The sequence below is a fragment of the Dermacentor albipictus genome, chromosome 7, assembly GCF_038994185.2.
Source record: "Dermacentor albipictus isolate Rhodes 1998 colony chromosome 7, USDA_Dalb.pri_finalv2, whole genome shotgun sequence".
NCBI lineage: Eukaryota > Metazoa > Arthropoda > Arachnida > Ixodida > Ixodidae > Dermacentor > Dermacentor albipictus.
This window is the reverse complement of record NC_091827.1, coordinates 20,505,861-20,529,402: the sequence shown is the minus strand read 5'-3', so window position 1 is coordinate 20,529,402 and position 23,542 is coordinate 20,505,861. Positions and strand designations below refer to the sequence as shown.

General features: G+C 40.3%; 1 protein-coding gene across 2 annotated transcripts in view; it reads right to left on the bottom strand.

Annotated features, from left to right (window-relative positions):
- unc79 (UNC-79 domain-containing protein) overlaps positions 1-22,740 on the bottom strand; it is a 109,512-nt gene extending 86,772 nt beyond the window's left edge. For both annotated transcript variants that reach the window (XM_070521741.1, XM_070521742.1), the window contains exons 1-15: positions 22,493-22,740; positions 21,255-21,300; positions 19,436-19,556; positions 14,630-14,790; positions 13,678-13,848; positions 12,070-12,159; positions 11,290-11,345; positions 10,053-10,182; positions 6,026-6,040; positions 4,215-4,279; positions 3,484-3,645; positions 2,127-2,347; positions 694-904; positions 138-204; positions 38-75 (exon numbers count right to left, since the gene is read on the bottom strand). In XM_070521741.1, the coding sequence (XP_070377842.1) occupies positions 38-75; positions 138-204; positions 694-904; positions 2,127-2,347; positions 3,484-3,645; positions 4,215-4,279; positions 6,026-6,040; positions 10,053-10,182; positions 11,290-11,345; positions 12,070-12,159; positions 13,678-13,848; positions 14,630-14,790; positions 19,436-19,556; positions 21,255-21,276 (1,530 nt within the window). In that variant the 5' untranslated portion in view covers positions 21,277-21,300; positions 22,493-22,740. The remainder of the gene's footprint in view (positions 1-37; positions 76-137; positions 205-693; positions 905-2,126; positions 2,348-3,483; positions 3,646-4,214; positions 4,280-6,025; positions 6,041-10,052; positions 10,183-11,289; positions 11,346-12,069; positions 12,160-13,677; positions 13,849-14,629; positions 14,791-19,435; positions 19,557-21,254; positions 21,301-22,492) is intronic.
- Between the last annotated feature and the right edge of the window lie 802 nt (positions 22,741-23,542).

Here is a 23,542-nt window from a genome sequence, read left to right as displayed (position 1 = left end):
ACCTTAAATGGGGTTGGTAAAGTGGTGGCATACTTACCTCTGTCTTAAGCCTTTCCAGTGAATTTCCTGTCTGATCTGCAATGATAAATAAAGGAAATTAAGAAACCATGCGCAAAACACTGGCCTATGGGACGTACCATCAGGCAAGCAAGCAGTGTAGTGGAACCACTGAAACAGCATTCCCAGGAGGCGGCCAAGGGTCTCCTGTATGGAAGGACCGGCACAATTTAGACAATACAGAAACACATTTTCTTTCTCTATGTTTTAAGCAGTTATGCGACAAATGCTGAATATTCTATGCCAGGTATAAAATAAGCCAGGTACAAATAGCATTTCTGGCTAAAGCTATGGCTCATTCAAACTTAAGTTTCACAGCAGGCCTTTTAGGGCTACGACATTTTCACAATCAATAGACATTGCTTGATGCCTTCCATGTTAAGTGTAACCAACATGACAGAAATTGAGACATCCTTGAACTTCCACTAGGTCGGTTGAAAATAGTCCTTTAAAAGAAAAAGATATGCCCTGCAATGGTAGAAGACCTATAGCTTGCGTGCCTACACTAAAGGTTTGATTGAAGATTATTTAGTTCTGTTTCTTTATTAGTACTTCCCAAACAGACACGCTTCCCACCGATTAACATTGTCCAACATTTTGCAAACAGACCAAGAAATAAATTAGAGAACAGATTACAGGAAGAGTGTTGTCTTCGGGTGTGCAGAGGCCGACCAGGAGCCAAACACCATAGCGGCTCAGCAATTGACGCTCTTCCTGGGCCATGCATTCCAGAGATTCCTCGGGGCCTTCTGAGAGTAGGCCACCTAAGCGTGAGTGGCGGTCCGTCGTCGATTCCTTGCTAGGAATGCCCCCTTTGTCTGACGAGGGCTGTGCCTCCTTCAGAAGACTGCATTACAGGTAAGAGGTGCCAAATGCATGACTTTCAGTGAAAATGAAGTTTATAATCAGCTTTGGCACCTTTGTGCTGGAGCGACATTTGATTACAAGTGAATGGTGAACTGTTACATGTAAATTTCATGAAGCGTTTTTACGTGCGTCATGTAAGTGTCACATCACAAGGTTGTCATGATGAGGCGGCAGGCTTAAAACTATGGCTAATAAGTCAATGTGGCATGTAAAAGTGCCCAACAAAAAAACTTATTCATCAGTTGTTTTCTCAATGCCAAAAGATGGGCTGATGTGAAAGAAAACACTCGAGGTGGTTAGGCATTTATGTGCTTTGTAGAATGAACAAAGCACTCAAGATAATGTGAGAGATGAGGTGGCTGACCTCCACTATCTGATACTTTTCTATGACATTGTGTAGTATGTTATCTACACCGCTCGCTTTCCTTTTACCTCGTATCCCCCCTCCTCTTTCTGCAGAGTAGTAGGCCAGAGACTTATCTCCTCAGGCCAACCTTTTCACTGTTCATTAAAAATCTACATATGGTATGACTGCTAAGGTTCTGATTATTAAAAAACTGCTGCGGCCACTGCATTTTACTACTTCTTATCTGCTAATGTCTCGATTCGGAGTCACGCAACAGAACAGGGTGAGTGGTTCAGCCTGCACAACTATGATGGCATTTCATTTCTCACTGACTGTACATCCAGCCAGTTGTCCATCTTTTCACATTCTTTTGTTTTTCCACTAATTCTACCTTTTTTTTAATTCTCATTCTTCAAATGTCCAACCCGTATACTTCTTACCTTCGTACCTTCTTAGTTCCCTGTTTCTCTGGAAAATATGCCCACCTGTTTGACAATGCCTGCTTACACGTGTAGTTCTTTTTCTGCTTTTCTCAACCTACTTAGAAATACCAACAGCAGTACCCCTACATGTTCATTCACTATCACAATTAAACACACACTCACCCCCCCTCCCCCCTTTTCTTTAGGGCGACATCCTTAAGCTACATCATGCACCAGCTTACTCTTTTCCCCCTCCCCCATTGTGGGTGGGGAAGTGTAATTTAAGCACACGTATATGCTGCTAAGGAAAGCAGTTGACCACCTGTCAAACGCGAGTCCACTTGTCAAACTGTTGGTTCCACCGACATCCCTCGTTCGACCACTGATAATCACACAAAGCAAGCGTAAGATCGATGTAGCCACTGTTTATGCACCTGACAATGGCTTCAACAAAGTAGAGCTGTGTCTCGCGATCCATGCTCCAGGGACTCGGGATGGGCCGCAGAGCCACGTGTTGGCTGGCACGCTCATTGTTGCCAGCATGCTTTCCCTGGAAGCACTGGCCGCAGTAGCGGATGGGCCGGTTGCCGTTGAAGCTGGCGCACTCCATGGAGAAGCAGGTCACGCTGGCAGACTTTTCACGGCCGCTGCAGTTCTGCATTCCAGGACAGCATTATATATTAAAAGAAAGCCTTAGCCTCGTATGCCACGCACTTCTCTATAGCACCTTCTCACGCATATCTCATTCAAGTGCTGCGCACACAACTATGCATACCATGGTCACGCATTGAAAGGAAAACCACATTGACAAATGTATTGATATTTACAACGAGTTGCATAGATCTTGAAACACTTCTGATTAGACCTGCACTGCAAGTTTGAATAATATGTGCAAAGTGTTTTGGTAAAACGAGAAGGAAGGTAGACGTCCAATTGCGTGCTCTTGGTGCCAGTATGTCGTCAGATGGCAGGTTAACTTCTTTCCCGTTTTCAACTAAGTCAGGCATATTTTCCAAGTGGTTGAATGAGTGCTTCCCAAGTATGCTAGACGTAAAATAGTTAATGTCCTTGTATCGGATGTTCCTGTTGGGAGTTCTTGCATAGAATGTACATTTTGCAAGCTTGTCAAAACTCTTTGAAGAATGTAAAGATTCTTAATCCATTCTGCAGCTACTATACTATGCTTGCCATGATTCTGAGGCTGCAAGAAATATGGCGGAGCTACATTTTTAACGGACATAATTAACTGGTGCCTGGCAGGGTTATTATCAACAATGGTTAAAGAAGGGATGCCGCAGTCTTCAGCCTGAGGCATCCCTCGTTCAGTCACTCTTGATCACTTCGAACCTCTGCTTTGTTTCAACTTCCTAAGCATATGACTCACAGTCCAGATAACTGCCCTAAAAGAAACACCACCGGCACAAACCAAGAAAGTATGTACTGCCTACCTTAATGACAAATGCCATCAACCCTTTAAGGACAGTAAAAAAGCCTTGCAAAAGCCTTGCTTGACAGTTCCCATTTTGCATGCACAAAATTGTTATGATCACATAAAGCAAGACCGTGTGAAACATTTCTATCAAAAAGGTGAATTTTACTAGGAAAAATAACTTTTTACACTAACAAAGGTGGGCTTCACTGTACACATGTGAGTCCACGTTCCAAAAACCATGGGCAAGCAATTCTGATGAATTTGGTAAACTTTGTAGACCTTTTACGAGAGAACTTGGGAGTTAAAGGGTTAAGTTGACCTGTTTCACTCCTTCCTCCCTAGCAATAAGCACAACCAACCTTGTTTTCGCAGTGAAGTGAAATCTCCTGCATCGGCAGCAGCACATCCATCAGGTGGTTGGGGCCGTGTTCCCGGCGGATCTGGTCAGCGCACCCCTGGCACACGAACAGGGGTGGCGGCCGCTCCCCCGATGCAATGGCAATGGAGTGATCAAGGCACATCTGTTCACGGAAAAAGTGGTGCCAGTAATGCATGTACGTATTCCCTTTTAGTAAACAGGTTTAAATTGTTTGTTGTTTGAGAATGGTGCTTTGACAAACAGCCGCTGTATTGACCTAACTCTATTGGCAAGGGTCTGAAATTTAGGGTATAATTAAAACATGGCTGTTATTAACGATGGAGTGTCATGTGTAGCACTGTTAAATCTAGTTTTAACAGTTCATACTACTCATATGATAAGCCAAATTCAGAAGTGTAAAAGAAAGCCTCTTAGTTTGGTGATATTGCAATTCATATTTTAAGCATACAGTTTTATTGTGGTGAGGCAAGCCAATGGTGATTGACTTTATTTTTTGTGCATTACGAAGTTGTTTTTACAATATCTGACAGCAAACTGATTTTCCAAACCAAAAGAAAATTTTTCCTTTCGCCTTGAAAACAATTGACACAGAATCAAGCATGTCTGTTCTTCACAAGTTATGAAATTGTATCATTCATCAACTCTTCCTTCACAAAGCATCGAAAACTAGCCATGCTGCCAGCTCCAGCGTTAAATAAAAAAGCATGTCACCTTGTAGGCTTCCTTGTTTTCGATGCTGACACAGCTCTCTCGTTGACACATCAGTGGCTTCCAACCTAGAGAAAAACATTCAACACATTCTCAGACAACTTGTGGGTGTCACATTTACATATAAGCCACTACCAGAGATGCTTGACTACCATTTCATTATAGTAAAGTACACAAATATGCTAAATTAAAGCTGACAAAATTTTTTTCTTGTGCGTGATGCTGAGCTAGTACTTAAAATGCCTATATCAAGGAAAGTGACAGAGGCATAATATTTAATTACCTTACTAATTGTAGTAATTAGTGCACCTTTCAAGTTAAAGCCTGCATTACCGGAATCAAGCATGCTCGCAGTAAGCATTAAATAAAATATGCAAGTGCTCCTCCCATCTGCTTTTGTTTGCGCTGTGGCTATTATGAGATTGATCATACCACGTTAAGCGCACACTTCAACATGCGGAAACTAGAGATCACTTTTGTCCTCTGAAGAGTAGTTCATATGCATATTGTAAGGAATTAATTTGCATCCCAGCCAGTGTATTCAGAGCCATTTTGTTTTCTCATTTTTTTAGCCACACAGACTTTTCATTTCATGGCAAAAATTACGAATGCGGTTTGTTTTCATGATGCAACATCATGCAAATATCGAGTGGAACAGGGATCACGAGAGCTGGGATGAACATAAGAGGATAGAGTACACGAAGAAGAAAGCTTGCATCAAAGTTCAACAATGTATGCAGCAGTCCTTAATATGATATAATTTTGAGGACAAAAATCCCAAGTTGGGACACTAAAAGAAATTCTTAAATCACATGAGTCAAAAGATGACCTAGTTTTTCTCCCTGCAACATTTCAATTATATGCAGATATCGCATTTATTTCATCAGGAGTTTTGTTGCATGAAGCCCCAACAATAATTCTGCGTAATCATTTAGTCCCGCTAACAGCTGTCATATTAGGTTAAGTTCTGAAATGCAGTTCAGTCGAACTTCGATATAATAAATGTGGATATGACAAACTATTGTATATAACAGAATACATCTAACTTATCTCTCGCCCATATCAGCATGTAGCAAATGCACGCTTTCCATATTTAGTTGCATAATGCTCGCACTCACATAATGTTCACAGCACCCGCATTGGTCATCTAAAATGATAATTTCTTTACTCAATTAATCATCGCACCCTCGAAAATGGCTGCGGCAACAGTCGTCTGTCTGCCTGTTTCGACATCCGAGCTGACACTGACACTGAATAAGTTGGGCAAAATCACTTTATTTATTCGTTTAGTGACTCGATGTTCAGCTAATGTTTACAAAATAAATGAATTTTGCAGTTTCTGCTTTTGTAAAACCTGTGCTCCTATTACAATGACAAACGCTTTTTGTTTGCAAGTGATATTTTGTTTGTGTTTACAACGGTTGGCGTGAGAACCTCAATACAGAGCCACTTTACTTCTAATTTTTCTATTTACCTTCTAGAGCATTCTATCAAAAAATGTTCCCCACACAATTATTGAAACCCCCAGCTGTGCATCAATCTTCCATGGAAAAAAGTGCGAACATTGTGCGAGCAAATACGGTATAACATATATTCGATAGAACGAAGGTATTTTCGTTTGAGGCGTGACTGTTTCAACAGAACTTTACTGTATCTGCAGACCTACTTAACTCTTTTCATTCTTGCCTTCTCTAAACTTATTCTTGCAGAAGTCTGGACTTTCTTTCTTCCATCTCTGTTAGCCAATATAATAGCTAGTGCGCTGCAATCATTGGAGAGCTTCGACTTGGGTATACAGCAAAGAGACATCTTACCAATGGGGCAAGATCCTGACAGAGTTAAACAGGGGCAGAGGCCAGGGTGAGACAACAGGGTGACCACAGGGCACAGAAGAAGAGAGAGACACACACACACAGCTGAATGGCACAGACATATACACCACAACACTCACTTCATTTCTTTGCTTAAAAAAGAAAACTGAAAAGGGTACAACATTTTCAAAACTTAAGCTTCAACAAGTCCTACCAAATGAAACATCTTCTTTATAGCTAAAGGGGCAGGAAAGATTGCAAGTCTGCCCCTGATGCATAATTGGCATGTAGATGTTATGCCACATGTCCTGGATGCTGCTATCCAAGACACGTCGGGAAAAAACGGGAAAAAAATGAAAATGAAGCCAAAGAATTCATCAAAGAAATTAATTGGTAAGTTATATTTGAAATGTAGATATAATAGGGGAAAGGGAAATGGAAGTGGACGAAAAGACAACTTGGTTTAACCTTTTAAGGATGGCAAGATAATGAATAAACTTGCAAAAAGAAAGAAGGAATTTTTTTTTGCCTGCAAATGCGCCCGATGATAATATAAAGCAAGGCCACATGAAGAAATTTTGTCAGATGGATAAAATTACTTAAAAAAAGAAAATTTTACACTGCAACAAAAATGGGCCTCACCACACAAAAGTTAGTGTATGCTACCAGCATCATGTGCAAATGATTCTGATGATCTTATAAGGCAAGAACATGCAGAAAACTTCTGTCAGAAAGGTGAAGTTTACTGCGAAAAAAAACAAGCAAAACTTTCACAATGTAATGAAGGTAGGCTTCACTGAGCATAGGCGAGTCTACGCTCCCAACTTCCCTCTTCCATAGCTATTTGTGCCATCTGATGCTATTTTCAACCAGCACAAAATAAAGCATTGCATCTGAAAGAAGTGTGGAGCAACACAGGAGCTCAAATCATCTTTAGGCCTGCACAAAAAACAAACAAAAATAGTGTTGGACAAGCAGGCAAGTTTTTGCTTCACGAACTGAGCTCATCATCCACCTTGAAAGACTTAAAGCAGTGCATGCATAATGTAGAAAACATGGATTCGGCTCCGGCTTCCACCAAGTTGTCTTTTCATCCACTTTTGTTTCTTTCCTTATACCTACCTTTCAATCAAAACATAACAATTAATTTCCCCTATGCTTTCCTCGTCTTTCTTCTCCATAAAGTTGTAACTAACAAAAATCCAACTCCCTGAGATCCCCTTAGTAATCTTTATCTAAGACATTTTAAATACATATATGCCTACACTATGCATTCTATAGCGGCTATTGCTCCTTGTTGCAAAATTACCCCTCGACACGATAGTAAACATAGTGTACTCATACCGCAAATTCTCAAGAAAACTGCATTTCTGTAAGCTGCTGGCATGTTCATGCTTGGCTTTAATGCAGAGCTACCACACTATGCATTATCCGAAACAGTGAGGTACCAGGTGTAAACTTTTTTGTCTAAACAGATAAAAGAAATTGATTGTGTCCGGTATATAGCTTGCGTTTCAGCCTAACCCTGCTTGCCTTCCCTCTTTGCAGCAAACAGATTGCTATACTGTCACTCATAGCAAGAAACAACAATAAAAGGGGAATGACCTCTACATGAAAGTCTCATGGTATTGTGACATCATATGAAAAAATATGCCCGAGCAGTGTCTTTCGTGTGGTATTTCACTGTGAGCAACACTTTAATAAGTGCCTCCTCTGAACAGCTAATATTTCGTTTATTATCAATTTATTTTTTAAGACAAATAAAACTAGTAGCAGAGTCAAAGTGAATGAATAACAGCGCAAAGTAACGACGACGAGAAGGCAACAAACACATGCACTGACTTACATTGTTGTAACTTACGACATTGTAAGTCAGCGCATGTATATATAAAAACAACTTGCTGCAGGTGGGGAACAATCCCACCTGTAATGCGAAGGTTGTCGGATCGTTCTCCACCTGCGGCAAGTTGTTTCTTCATCCACTTTCATTTACATTAATTTATTGTTTCTTTATATCACTTATTAAGCACATGTAACTTCCCCTATGTTGTCCTTGGTGTCAGTGTTTGTTGGCTTCTTACGATATGATTTATTTGAAACAGTGACATGCAATGGTGGGTGTTTGTTGCTTGGACAGATTAAAAAAAATTGCCTGTGATAAGCAGCTCAATTTAGCCTCTCCAGCTGGGTAACTTAATGAAACAGACAACAATGAGCCAATAAGTAACAATGTTATTGTTAATTCATTATTTCATGGCCAATGTTGTATTTATAGAATGCTCTTCTTCCACATATATAGAACTAATGCATTCTATGTGTGAAAATGAATGCCCAAAACTGACAGTTTTCTCAGTAATTCTGGCAAATGGGTGTGGCCTTAGAAATGACTGATTACCACTTGCAACTAAAGGTTAATCATTACAGATCAAATGACATGTTCACAAAAGCCTCGTGCTTCCATTTAATATTGGAGACAAGGCTGATTACCAGTGTTCTGCAGATGTAGCGGAATGCCAGAAAAGGAAAAAGATCTACAAGAGGCATCATGCACATAGGCTTCTCTACATGACAAGTTGTGTGTTGCGGAGCACTCACACTGCTAAAATATACACTGTATTCTACTGCTACCCAGTGAGCAATACCGATACAAAATACAGAAAAGCCAATGAACTATGCACTACCCCAGTCATTACTGTTGCTCAACAGATCATTCTCTCATGCCTTCTAAACAAGATATGACTACTAAATGCATGTGAAGCATGATGTCTGTTCTGGAGGTCTAGACTACCAAACAATCCCATGCCAAATCTTAATGCTACTAAGCAGAAATATGAAGTTCTAAGGATAACTAAAGTAAAATGAGTTTTCTACAGTCACATTCAATATGAGTTGAAACACCAGTGCCCGTGTTCAAAGGGGCTCTGAGAATGCATGATGGCTCTGACATACGAAAAATTGGTTTAACAAATAGCGATAATTGAAACCACATTTAGTTGTGCAATTTTTCATATGTTGGTGCCACCATGTAGCCTTGGAACCCCTTCAACCATGGGCACAGGTGTAACAGCTCATACTGAATGTGACTGTGCGTAATGCAGCAATCTCTTAGCAAGGAGACAAAGGCTTTGACAGAACAACATTTATAGTATCAACATACAATTTCATTCTGCATGCAGCAAAGGAATCAAGCTGGCCAAACATGATGCTCAGTTATCAAAAATGTGTTTATCTGTTGATACATGCTGTTTCTATCGCAATGCACAAGGAAACTTAATTCTCTCTACAAAGCAAACCAGATGGCTCAATATTTTGTTTAAATGAAACACATTGAATTTAGAAGGAATTAAAGTTATTAATAAATTGCAATGAAAAATTGTAGAATGTGAAGCAAAAAAGAAAAAGATTGCAGCAGCTTCAGACATTAAATATGTGCTGTGACTGGATGTGGATCAAAAAGTGCATTTGGTCTACTGAGTGCTGTTATCACTGGTTCCCCCTATAGTATCAAAGTCAGTGGCATCACTGGTGAGTCAACATTCCACAAAGGGATCCTTGGGAAGCATTCTTAACCTCACTGTTTCACCTTGACTTACATGCGCTCCGTCCGAGTGGTTTTAAATGATGCATGGTGCTGCCAAAAAAAAAATTGAACTACATAAAGTGCAAGGTAATTGAAGAAATCACATAAGAATGAATGACTTCTTGGAGTGCAGTTTGCACAACAAATTTGACAGCTGCTGCGACAAGTTGGGGTCGAGTGCTCGGGTTTCCGATGTTCCCGTTCTGAGACCACAATGTTCCAAGACTGCAATCTAGCTTGCTTGACAGGGACGATTGGGAGGTAGCATGTATAGACACTTCTAGGGAATGCAGTTGGAAGACACAGCTTGCAGGTAAGGTCACAACGTAAGGACACATGCAGGTAACGCAGGCATACATGTTCCAATGTGCGATGCTGCACTGCGTGAAGACTGGCCGGCGCACAACTACGCTGCGCGGGAATCGGGCATGCGGCGAGGTGTGGGCCAACCTGAGTGCCTGATTGAGAACCCTTTCTTGTCCCTGAGCATGGGGTTGAGAGTGGGCCAGTAGTGGAAGAGCATTTCCACCGCTGGGTGCCGTGCCTTGGCCGTGCCATGGGCGATCACGCACAGCAAGTCCTGCACCACAGCTCAAATCATTTATGCTCTAGAGACCACTTGTACATGCAGCCCACATTATTGACACAGTTGGATCTTGCACAACTCACAGCAGCGGTGTTTAATAACTTATTTTTTCTGGAACTATAAAGAATACACAGTGCCAGAAGATGCTGCCATTGCTCAGGTGGGGAAAAGTTTATATGGGACAAACTGACCAAACTATGTGCTGTTACATCCCCAAGCGAAGTCTCTAGAAACCAGCAAAAGCCAGAAAACTCCACTAACAAGTTGGCTTGCTTGTCATTTTTCACTTGTTACTTCAGTGCCCCACTAAGAGCTGCCGGCACCAATGACCAACAGCCATAGGTTCCGGTGAAATGAGATAACATTTTAAATAAAAGGAAGCACATCTCTCTTATCACTGGCCTGACACAGCAGACCTGGCTTTGCTCACATGAACACGCTACGAAGCTTGAGACAAGTGGTGGCAGGTGGTGTCATCCAAATGAAACATATTCACTCAGCAGGTTGGGCATCATATTCAACGTTGAGTTCAATACAAAGAGCTAGTACGAATTCCTGTAGACCCAAATACAAGTACTCATTGCTTGAACATAATTTTGCTACGTCTAATATTTCCATGTGCTGGCATATACCTTTTTCAAAATATACCTTTAGCTAATGGAGAGTGCTTGTGTCCATTGTACTTGAGCAGTGTTTTACTTTATTATTTGTCCCAAACTGCTCCATTTACGGTGCTGCTTTATCACACTAAAGAGATGTTTTACTGCAGAACGAACCTGCAGTAAGCATACAACAAAACTGAACTCCTAAAAGTTATCCCTTTCGAAAAATGTGGAAGTTCACTTTGTTCACTGCACAAAGACATGGGTAGGATAAGATAAGAAGAGCACAGGCTTGTCCTAGCCTGAATGCTCCTTGTGCAAGTATTTTATTGCATTGTGAGAAATGGACCCTTTTCAGTTTGCTCACTTCACCTTCACTACAAAGACACACAGAGACTGTTACATGTAAACCTTAAGAGAGAGCAGCATCGACTGTAGATAAGTTGTACTTGGTACCAAAATCAGGCACCCATGTAACCAAAGGAAAAGGACTACTTGCCTTGACAATGTCTCGTTTGAGGCTCATGAGACATTCCAGCAACTGGGTCTGGTATGCTGCCAAAGGCAAGTAAGAAACAGTAACAGTATAAACAGTGCGTGAAGGTGTGAGATGTAATTAAACAAATTCGCTGCATAGGTAGTTTTTTTGCAAAATGAGTAAGACCTTCCTTCTCATTCTGCCTTCAACAAAATTTTCCATACTGCTGTCTAAAGAGACGATTTTAAAAGAAGCATAAACTGAAATAGTATTGGCTTTAAGGAAGGGCCTAAGGAAACCAATTCTAAATAGACAGCTCGTATAAACCATTTCTTTCCACCGTAGCTATCTACATTCTTATAAGTGCCCTTTATCCATATTCAGATAACATCTTATCTTGCCTACATCACAGCTTCTATTTTCCTGCCTGTGGAATGCTCATTATGGTGCAATCTCTTTCGTATCCACTGCTATGTGATGGCATTACAAACAAACATAGGCAACCATAAAGATACGATTAGAAGCTATCCAGACGGTTGCAACAGGAGCAATATTGTGCAATTTCCTGCACTGTAGATGACTCTGCAAGCTCAGCCGAGTTAGCCCTTCAACCTCTCAAACACTATATATTTACTAATGCAGTATTCAAAGATGACAAAGCGCACAAGCACAGCCATGTGGTCGAGTTGGTGATGCATGATTCAAGTGGAGGTTGCATGTTGCAACAACATCAAACAGAGAGAGATGAACACACTTAGCACTCTAGCACTATGTCTTCACAATATGCAACAGTGTACTGACCCACATTCTCTGTGTACTGGAACACCATCATGATAACTGCTGACGTAGACATGTTGGCATAATTAAGGGCATCTGCATCCACTGGATTAGCTGGAAGAGAGACAACAAGGTATGCCTATGTTAAACCTTACAAACTTTGACTTGCTCCCAATTAATTATGCAGCATCAAAATAAAGCGAAACGGTAAGAGGGAATTAACTGATCAACATGCCCATTACACATAATTACACAGAAGTCGAATGTGTGATCTCCCTGTAGTCAGTTAAAGTAGTCTCGTGTTCATTTTATGGAGTCTGAATATAGCCCCTGTTACAAAAGCAGGTGAGCCTGAAAATGGAACAAAGCACTGAAATAGTTCCGAAATTGTCTGCATTTGAGGTTATGTGCTCATAGTACATTCTTCCATGATGGCCACAGGCATACTACGCAAGCCTAAAAATGTGAAATACATAACCAGCAACAAAAGTTAGGGGCTTCTTGAGGACAACAGATAGAGACAGGATGTCTCCAATTATATGCTTTCCTCTTACAAAATATTTTTCGCATTGTTTGACTGCACATCTGCAATGTAGCTGCATGGAAGCGCAAGATCTATAAAGTAGCATGCAGCCAAAGCGTCTTACAAAGTTACTAAATTGAAGTCATAATTTTATTATTAAAGACACCTGTCAAAATTATCAGCACAATCTCTGATATATAAGAAAACTGAAAATCTCACTGGGGTCCAGCAGAACCAACAGTAGCATACCAATTACTCTGCAACATGTTCGGATAATCTTTTAAGCGCTGTGAACAATTACAGCTTGTCTATTGTCACGCTAAGGAATGTTTTACATGTGTATGGCTCATCAAGCCAGTTTGACAGACAGAATATGCTACAAGAGCAAGAAAAAGACTGTTTGCAGGTGTGAAGCAACATTTACTTTTGAATTTCCCTGCTTGAAAAAAGAACAAAAAAAATCTTTAGAAAACTGTCGCACATTGGCAAATCAAATATTTTGTATTAAGAAACATTTACCCACATTCTATACTAGGCACTTAAAACATATTGTTCTTTCTAAATAAGCTTAGAAGTGCCAGACACCCCCCTCCCCCCTCCCTTTTTTTTGCATCTTTTGGAAGTTGCCAATTTCAAACATTGATATGACAAAGCAAAAAGAACAAATACCGAGTGAGACTGGACTGGACTGGAAAACTTTATTATGGTCCTGCAGGACGCACTTAGTCTCTCACGTAGGAACGGACTGAGAATTCCAGAAAATTATAAAGACCAAATGTGTAAGCATACATCTGATTATCATAAGTGTCTGACCTTCTAAGCTAAGCAGAGATCCTAAGATTACCTAAGCTAAACATTATAACAGTAAGGAGTTGTGTCCTCAACCTCTAACCATCTGAATAGACAGCTCATGATGTGCTGTAGTAACTTGCCTGAAAAAGTATTTGCTACGCTGTATTAGGCTTATGTAATTCCAAGGAGAACAGGCACCTACACAATATGGCAGCTCAAAAATGGATTGGCAGCTCATCCAAATTCAGGCAAAAATGGCAAGTTAATCTACAAGAACAAAAATCTGCCAGCATGTGAGGAATTTATGGATTACTCACTGATGGTGTAAGGCAGCAGGTGATTGCAGAGCATGTCTACAATGTCCTTGTGCAGGGATGCCGGAAATAAGGCCATCGATGAGGCCACAATGTAAGGCAGTGTGTCCATATATTCATGCTCCAAGAATGGGACCAGGCAAGCCAGAGTGTTCAGGATCGTATAGCCGAGAGCTAGGACAATAACAGAGAGTGGGACATAGCCAGGTAACAAAACAGAATTAAGCTGGTAGGGTTATAACATAGAGCGAAGCATTGTTCAGACAGTGTCTTCACTGCTTACAATGAAGCCACCATTACAATCCATAAATAATTTCAGGTTCCAGCATCCCTAACAAAAGAATCAGCACAATTTCAATCACCTTCACACATTACGAGCTCTTAGTAACTCGTTCACAAAATTTCCAACCCACCCTACACTTCAACAACTTGTTGAGAGTGTAAATTTTCAAGAAACAAAATACTTTACTTGGTTGACTCAATAAGTACATGACTGTCGCAATACATCACCAATCATAATACTGACACATTTCTGTGCCCCTCACAAAAACATCAATAACAAAAACAAAATTGTTTATTTGGTTACTCATGTCTAAATGCTTCCTGCCAAATGTAAAAATCTCAGCCATGTTACATATCATAACAGCATGGAAAATTGGCTGTCAGAAGAAAAATGGAAATAACAAATTCCATGCTCAAACACAAACCACCAGAGGCCAGAAACTGTATCCCATGTCTCGTTACTGTCCAAGTAAGTCACCAAGGCAAGCCATAATCTCATAGTGTCAATAAAAGAAACTTAATTCAATGATGCATACAACAGTACATAACATATTAAGAGCTTGTGATAACCAATAGCTTAAAATAGTGTACAACTAGCATTGTTCGCAGCATGCAACGAATCTAAGCAAGCATAACCAGCTCAGTTGTAGAGTCAAATGCCAAATTTTCTCACCATGAGCTCCAGACTGGATGACAGGAACAGCATCTACTAATTGCACAATGGCATGATAGAGAGCCTTGTAGTCCAAACTTGGAAACAATGTTGTTCTGGCATGGTCCTTTTCATGACAACGGATCATGTCAAGAGGAATGCTGGGCACATCTTTGAGGACACTGAAAACAAAGTGTGCAAGAATACAGAACTCGCAATTCAACTTCAAAAGAAAGAGAAAACCAAGAAAGAATAAAACAAACAAACAAGAAGTCTGGCGATAGGCTGTTTGACAAAACAAACACTCTTAAGTAGGCAACTGAATCGAATCACCTGTGCGAGGCAGAAGACAAACTGTCTATTATCACCTGAAGCAAAGAATGTATACATATATTCCACCTTTGACTCATGGAAACAAGAACTGGTCCTGCCATATTAACAAGAAGAATGCGTTATGCACAGGTCACAATGAAGTGGTCAAGAATACAATCACAGTTAAGTGCACATAAAGTGATACAATGACAGTTAAGTGCACATAAAGTGATACAGTGACAGTTAAGTGCACATAAAATGACATTTTACTGACAGATGTTTTGTCATGTTTTTTATAAACAAAAGCTTTTAAAGCCAACTGTGATGTTTTGCTAGTGCATCTCATAAAAAGCTGTGTTCTAATTAATATCTAGTTAAGGATCCGTGTTGGGGCCACTGTTATTTTTCATTTTCATTAACGACATAACCAGAAATATTGACTGTAACATCAAACTGTTTGCTGATGACTGCATCCTCTACCAAACAATTAACACCTACGAAGATCATGTTTCGCTTAGCAACTCACTAGACCAGCTAAATGAATGGTGCAAAAAATGGCAAATGACGATAAACACAACTAAATCAGTTTGCATGACGGTAACAAGAAAAAAACAACCTTACGACTTTCCATACTTTATTAACGGCACAATGCTAACGAAAGTTCACCAGCATAAATACTTAGGCATCACTCTAACTTCTGACCTGAGATGGGACGCGCACATTGCCAACGTGACCTCGAAGGCATTACGCAAGCTATTTTATCTCCGAAGATGTCTCCGCCTCGCACCCACGTCGACTAAGCTTCTCGCGTATACTACTTTCGTTAGACTGGTTTTAGAGTAGGCTAACACAGTTTGGTTTCCCCACTCAGTAACTAACGTAACGAAACTGGAAAAAGTACAGCGAAAAGCGCTGCGGTTTATTCACAACAAGTATAAGCGTACAGTTTCACACACTAACCTTGCAGCTATATCGGGTTTAGGGACGCTCTCATCAAGGGCGAAGCAAGCACGGCTAAAATTTTTATTTAACTTGATTCACAATTATTATAAGATTGACCTCACAAAATACATATGTTTTTCGCAGTCACGATCATCGAGACATAAACATGCACAAGCTTTAACAGAATATTCATGCCATAATGACACATTCATGTACTCTTATTTCCCCCTCGTAATAAGGGAATGGAATCGCCTCGATCCGTCAGTCACTTCTGCAGACTCATTATCTCAGTTCACATCACGGTTAGAATCCACATCTAGTAATCAGTAACGCAGTCTGATTCACATAATATGCTTTGTAATTCTTGTAAGCCATGCTGATTATCGTGAGGGTGTTTACTGTTATTTTTGTTCCTGTTTGCTGTTTTTTTTCATGATGTATTATCTGTATAGCTGCGCATGTCTCCTAGAAATGTGTTATCTATATTTGTTTCTTTTATGTATTCTTACCTTGTTCCTTTACGTTCCTTGTTTGGCTTATTGACATGCAATTTGTATGTGCACGTTTATTACCATGTCTTTCATTTCTGTATGTCCACGTGCTATGGTCCCTGATGGGACTGGCAGTATTGAAAATAAATAAATAAAATGCCTTTGTCACAAATTTGTGGCTCACATTCTTGTGTGTTTTTCTGCACCTAGCAGAGTATAAATTCTTGAATACGTGTCTAGAATGTGTGCATGTTTATGAGGCTCTTCTGTACATAATACTTGCTATATACACATGACAAAAGGTAAATACCTTCACACATTTTCAAGTTAATTAACTCTTAGCAGCAATGCTTGTGCTTACTCATTTCTTGTGTTCATATTATTGTTGTGCTAGTTTACCTTAATCATGTAATACGATATAGACCAACAGTTAGGCCTTATATCTGCAGGAAATAACATGCACAGCAAAATTAACATACCCACTTATCATTCCTGGCATAAGTGCTAGTAGAATGCTGCTGAAACGCATGTTTTAGACAGCATCATCTGCTTCAAGAAATACCAGAGTCTTAAAAAAATAATCAAATAGCAGGTGTGTGCATTCACATTGTGCAGCATGTCTACAGGACAAGCTCAGATGATGAAATCTTTGACTGTCAGTAGACATGGTTGTCTTGGCTCTTCCAGCAGGCCTTGTCTATGCCTCCAGCAGAACCAGTTCAAGTTTCATAGAGGACTTGTGACCTTTCATATGGCACAGTTTGTTTCAGCTTTTTTTCTTATAAAGAAGTTTGAAAAACAGTATAAAGTGAAATATATAGCTTAAATAATGTAGAAACTTGGGCCAGATGGTGTAGCAAATAGTTCAGATTATCAGATCTGCAGCATGTTCCCAACAGTGTTGCCACAATTTTTTGAAGCGCGTTGCTAAAGTGAGACAGAAAGATGGCTAAATTTCCGCTGAATTTGGTTGCAAGGTCGCTAAAATTGTTGCTAGAACTTTTTAGTATATTTTAGGTAACGTAGATGCTTCAGAAAACTAAAATATAAGCTAACTTAACATAAATAATTTACCAAAACGTCTCACAGTTGTGGGTAAAGAACAAACAGCAGTTTGCCAGCAGTGTATAGAGGGCTTTTACTTTACTTTTACACTTACACAGCAACAGACCATGACAGCTGCATTTGGCATTTATCTTCAGGGAGTAAGGTTGCATATATAGCACAATTCAAAAGAACATGAGTGCTCTAATTTTCGTAGCACACAAAGGCAGTACATAGTCCCACATCATCCCTAAAAATTTTCTAGTTCTTGGTGCTCCTGCAATGAAAGCTCAATTTTGGGATACGCACTGATTTGAATCTTAAGACAGTGATGTAATTATGTGAGATTTATGCAAATAAAATGCTACGCTACCCCACTTTGGTCTGCCTGAAAACTCCTCACAGTACTGATCTGGGTGAAAGCCATAACAAAAAGAATCAATGTGTTCAGACTTGCATAAAAGAGCCCATAAGCTCCAATGTCTATGCCTTTCAACCGTCATGCAATGTGTCTTATTCACTTGTTGAGTTCTAAATTTCACTTTAAAATTGATTCCAATAGGTATAGGTAAATTTATTTATGGCTACTCTTGCAAATGTCCTCTAATCAAATGTATGATTTATCGAAAGTACAGAACATAGAGCGTTTAGACTAATTCAAATGGGTTTCATAAAGAATTTTAAAATAATAATAAAACCATGCATTTTGTGAGCCCACTGTGAATTTTTGGAAGGAAACAATTGCTTCATTATAGTCACAGATCCCACCTACTGTACAGACAATTCCAGATGCTGACATGTATTTTTTGAACAATGAAGTGTGCTTTAGAAGGTTACTTTTGAAGCGAGTTTCCTAAGTTCGAAGTCGCTAAAGTGTGGCCAATTTTCTGTCATATTGCTAAATAGAAAATATGTGTTGCTAAACAGGCAAATAAGTGACTAAACTTAGTGACAAAATTGCTAAACCTACCAACAAAATCACTAAAATAGCAACACTGCATGGTTCCCAACCTCTCATTTTTGTCTTTGTTGTTTGTTTGCAGCTGTATAAATCTGAAGGCTTGAAATAATAAACTCATATGGATGTTAGCCAGCGCAACACGTGTGTCCTTGTCTTCCTCATGCTTTGTCTAAGCTCTGGTTTTGTAAAATCTGAACTGCGGAATGTAGTAACTTCCCCTACACTGACTGAGCTTTTGTTCTTGATGGCTCAGGCTTTAGAATGAATCAGTTGTTTACAATGATGACCTTTACAATGATGATCAGTTGTTTACATGTCTATTGCAAAGGAAATATTTCTGTGTTTTCCTTCTGACAAGAAACAGTTGTGTGTACCAGTACTTGGCCTCCTCCTTCTACATGAGTTATGCACTCATTTCCGAACTTAACATCCTGCAAGATGCATCTTGAAACTGTAAAAGTGCACAAAGACAAGAACGAAGAGAGTGGACAGGATGAGGCGCTTTGTCCTGCCCACTCTCTTCGTTCTCGTCTTTGTGCACTTTAAAATTTAAAACAAAAAATTTTAACAATTTAATTTAATTTGTTTTTAACACAATTTAAAACAATGTTAAAATGCAAGTAAACCAACCAGCCCAGTTATCCATTCTGTTGCAAGGTGCGAAAGAGGCATGACTGTTACCCCCTATTATACTTTACAAGTGGAGCCAATTAAGCAGCTTGTGTACAGACAGATAGCTCCATTCAACTTAATTTCTGCCATATAAGTACATGTGCAGTGTTGGCAGCTAGGACTGTACGTTCATGAGAAGATGTTCCAGTTATTTTTTATCAGTAAGTCTTAAACACTATGATTCCAAGGCATCAAGTTAGAACACGGACATTTGTGGTTTGCTCGTCATAGCTTAGCAACAACATGAGGGTAAGCTTTGCTGTGCTGGAAGAAGAGAAGCGGCACAACAAAGACTGTTCCTGAACTGCTGAAAGGAAAGCTTTCAAAAAAGTTGTTAAACATGACAAGCCTTCATCTGATAACATTTAAGAACCATGGAAAAGGGCACAATATTATACAACTGACCTGAGTAGTGTCTGGGAGAAATACTTCAATGTGTTGGCAACATCTACCCCTGACGGCAGAGGAGGGAGACCATGCAGAATTCGTGTGTGGTAGTCGTGTAGATTGCGAATCTTGGCGGTGACTGTAAGAAAAGTTTTATCGATCAGGCCAGAGCAAAAGTCAAAGTTTACAATTATCATGTCTGAAATGGGCAAGGCTGCCCATTTCAGATGTGCATGAAAATACTCAAACCATAAGTATGGCCATATACACCCCCAAATGGAAACTGCCCATCTCCACTAGTTCTAAACTGTCTTATTAATCAGCTCGTTTGAATTCTAGTCTGTGTTCACTGAAGGGCATTGAGCATTTGAACCACATTTATTTTTGAAAAATTCACTAAGCCTTATGCTATTTTTAGAGCTGTGTCGATAGATCTGTGAATGCACAACATACTGTCTGAATTTGGGAAGAATGCAGGTAAAGTAACCATTTCTGATTTTTTTTTTCCTACATCCAGAAATTGTACTAAAAGCTCAATGAGGAACTAAAATGGAGAAATGACAAGTGAACCCCAAACAAGACAAGAGCTATGCTTAAATACATATGTGGCCAACCGTGTTGAAATTTAATGAAGTAAAAGACAGGCTAAACTGGTGAGATTCTTAAAAATATATGCTATAGCTCTATGTAACGGTAGTATCGGAAACTATTAATACTGATTCAGTTAGAAAAGGGAATTGCATGGAACAACAATAACTTGGACCATCCTAGTTATTGTCGTTAGTTTGGACCATCCTACCCATACGCCCATATTTGCAGGAAGTGACAACACATCAAGCTGCCAGGTGCATTCCATTACCACTGTATTTTACTTTTTTTTTTACATTCATGCACTAGGAGGACAATTGGCAATTTTTGGTTCCCACCGAGTGGCCCACTATGTTTAACTAAATTTTGCCCTCTTTCCTCTAGGGTGTACATATTTGTCTACACAAAATAAAAGCACCTGCCGGTAGTCAGTGTTCGACCTGTCTGGTCTTTCTAGTGCTGTTTTTTCGGCATGATGTAACTAAATCCACAGAATCTAGTTAGTGCACCCCATACCCTTTGTCAATTAAATCGTTTTCATTTTCATTATATGACCAAACACGTGTACCTGTGCATTTTTCTTTTTCTCCTTACCAAAGAATTTTGGCTGCACCCTCGCTCAGTGTTTGATGGCACAGTGATGGTAGCTCCACACCTGTTGCCATCTGTATCGCATATCCCCTACTTCAACACAAGTGTGATGCATTTTTTGCTAATGCTGCATATGCAAGCTTGAGAATTTTCAGCCCGAGACACAAGAACAAAATGTAAGTGGCAATCATGTGTAGACAAACCTCACAAAGCTGAGATTAAGAGGACAGAACATGAGAAAAAATTTTAGCGAGACTTCAGGCATAGAGAAAGGAATGTTCAATATTCCTTTCTCTATGCTTCAGGTAATAGACATCTATGATGCTTTATACTCACACACTATCAAGGTTAACACAAAGCGGAATTTGTCTATGGAGTGTAGCACCAACAGAGCAAATATTTTTTTTTTTTTTTTCAATACAGCTACACTGAAGGCAGCCTTACTTTTCAATGCTAAGATTTATGTGCCTTCAGGGTTACGGTCTGAACATGATTTCTTCATTTTGTGACAAGCTAGAAGCACTTTATGAGGGACACTTGTTATGCTATTCACACTAAGTTTTTGTAAATGGAAATTATTTGCCTACAGAAACATAGGAGACATGCAAGACGAACTGTAAAGGTCATTACATTAGCTCATTTAAGAGGGAATACTTACATGCGGCGGCTCTCGTTCCCATGTTGAGCTATACTAATCTCGACGTCTGGCAAGAGGGGAAAATGTGGGGAGAAAAAGGAAGACAACAGTTAAAAGTTTATTCAAGCAAAGGTACAATTCAGGTTTTTGCATATACAGGTGCTTTTGTGCATAAAAGACTGTGTCTGTAATGCATCTTTGCATGCTGGCTAATTTCCAATGTGTTGGCCAAATTAAGATTACCATATCTCAAAGTGAAAATGCAACAACCTAAAAGATGTTGTCCTTTAATTAAGCACTATGTATATTGCAACTGTCGTAAATACCACGGTCTATGGAGCTTTTACTCCAAGAAAGAAATGATAACCCATACAATATATTTATACACATACAGACGATTACAAGAATTTGATGTATCAATAGGGAGGTTCGATTTCCAGTGAATATAACTCATTTTGTACCGATGTCGCATGTACACTTCTGATCGTGATCGGCACGGATCCGGATCGAAATTCTTTACTGCGATTGGCTTTCTCGCGCATTTTGTGCAAAGGATCGAGCCAATCACGACCGAGAAATTCGATCCGATCGGGCTAGATCGCGATCAAAAGTGCGCCGTGTGACACCCATATTACTCGGCAATCTTTCCGTGAAGGTTCCAGAATTCAAAATGAAATTATTTCTTATTGTTATTACAACTTGAATAAACGACGCGTACCCATGTCTCTTGCACCTTACTCCTGAGGAACCCATGCATGCTGTTCTTCTGGCCATCATAACAATATTTAAGGTGTTCCGAATGCCGTACGCAACAGCTGCGCGGCAACTATATATACGAGTCAATCAAGAGTTTATAAACATTAATTCATTTAATTCTGCAATTCCGAGCGTCGGCGTTTTCAACCTTATTACAGCCTCTTTCCAGACGACCCCACGCGTGATTAACTCGCTAGAATGTCAAGTCGATACACAAATGGGAGTTGGGAGCAAGGCTGCGCGCCATGACCATCACATGATGAGCGGGAGCAGATCGAAGTGATCGAGACACCGCAGCAGCATCCCGCTTGCGGCGTAGTTTACAGAGAAACGTTCACGGCCATCAGCAGCTCTACACCTGGTTGTTACATCTGATCACCTGTGCTAATTAGTCGCGAGGGGACAGATTTCGGGGATGCCACTGCGGTTGCCGTCGCCGGTTCCGCATCCGGAGAGAGAGAGAGAGCGAGGCCAGGCGCGCGCTGGGCAGCAGAGCCGCTCACCGTTTCGTTTGGAGGCGAGAAAGAACGCAGGATTAGTCGCGCGCGCGGGGTCTTTTTTTCCGGGCGTTTTAGCAGATCAGCGGCGACCCCGGCGGTGGCGTAACGGCGGCTGAGCCTCCAAGGATCGGAGCTGTCGGATCGTTTCGGGTCCCCGTCGACGTTTGCTTCGACGCTCGCGCGAACCAGCGGCGCGGCGTTTTCGGGCCTCTCAAGTCGCCCAGGCACAGGCGGCCCGACCCACAGTTGTGAATGCGGAGCGGAAAAGCCATCAAGAGAGAAAGAGAGAGAAAAAAAAAACCAACAAGCTTCTTATTTTACACACTAGATGGCTGTAGTGTACCACAAAAGGAGAAAGCCGTTCAAGAAAAGAAAAAGCAAGATATGGCGGTAAAATTCGAACATAGCGTGGAACACAGTATGTTTCATAGGCTATCACCTAAAGCGCCCGTATCTGGTCTACCTTAATTCACTCGCTTCTTTTCTTTTTTCTTTTGTCTTTAGCGCTGAAAAAGATGGCGCAAATATACACCCGCAGAGTTTTAAATGCTAGAGCCGCAAGGCTGGATATTATACCACACCCATATCTGTTAGAGGTTGTGTTGCTTTACGCGGAAAGCGAATAGCAAGAATGGATACACGCAAACGCGTACATACGCACATACACGCACTGGCCATGTGACAGCCTTTCACTAATTCGGCGAAAGCGCAATCTGTAGCCGTTCATTACACCATACGTGGGTTCATACTCTGACATTCTGACTCAAATTTTCTTCTGCTCCGATTCAAATTATTTCCCTTGTTCTATTTAGGTTCACTTTTAGCCGCGCTCGCAATCGTCCAAGTTTCGCGATGACATCAGTCTGTTTTACGAGTAAGAGAAGGAAGAAGCTACCCAAAGCCGTGAAATGCTTTTTTACGGATAAACATTTTAGAATCAACGTTCAGACAACTTGGTTTAAATTTTTCAATTCTATATATTATTTCTCTAGGAGCCGTCTCTCTTGGAAACTACCACGGGGATGTTTGCTCAGCCGTGGAGGAATTCATAGT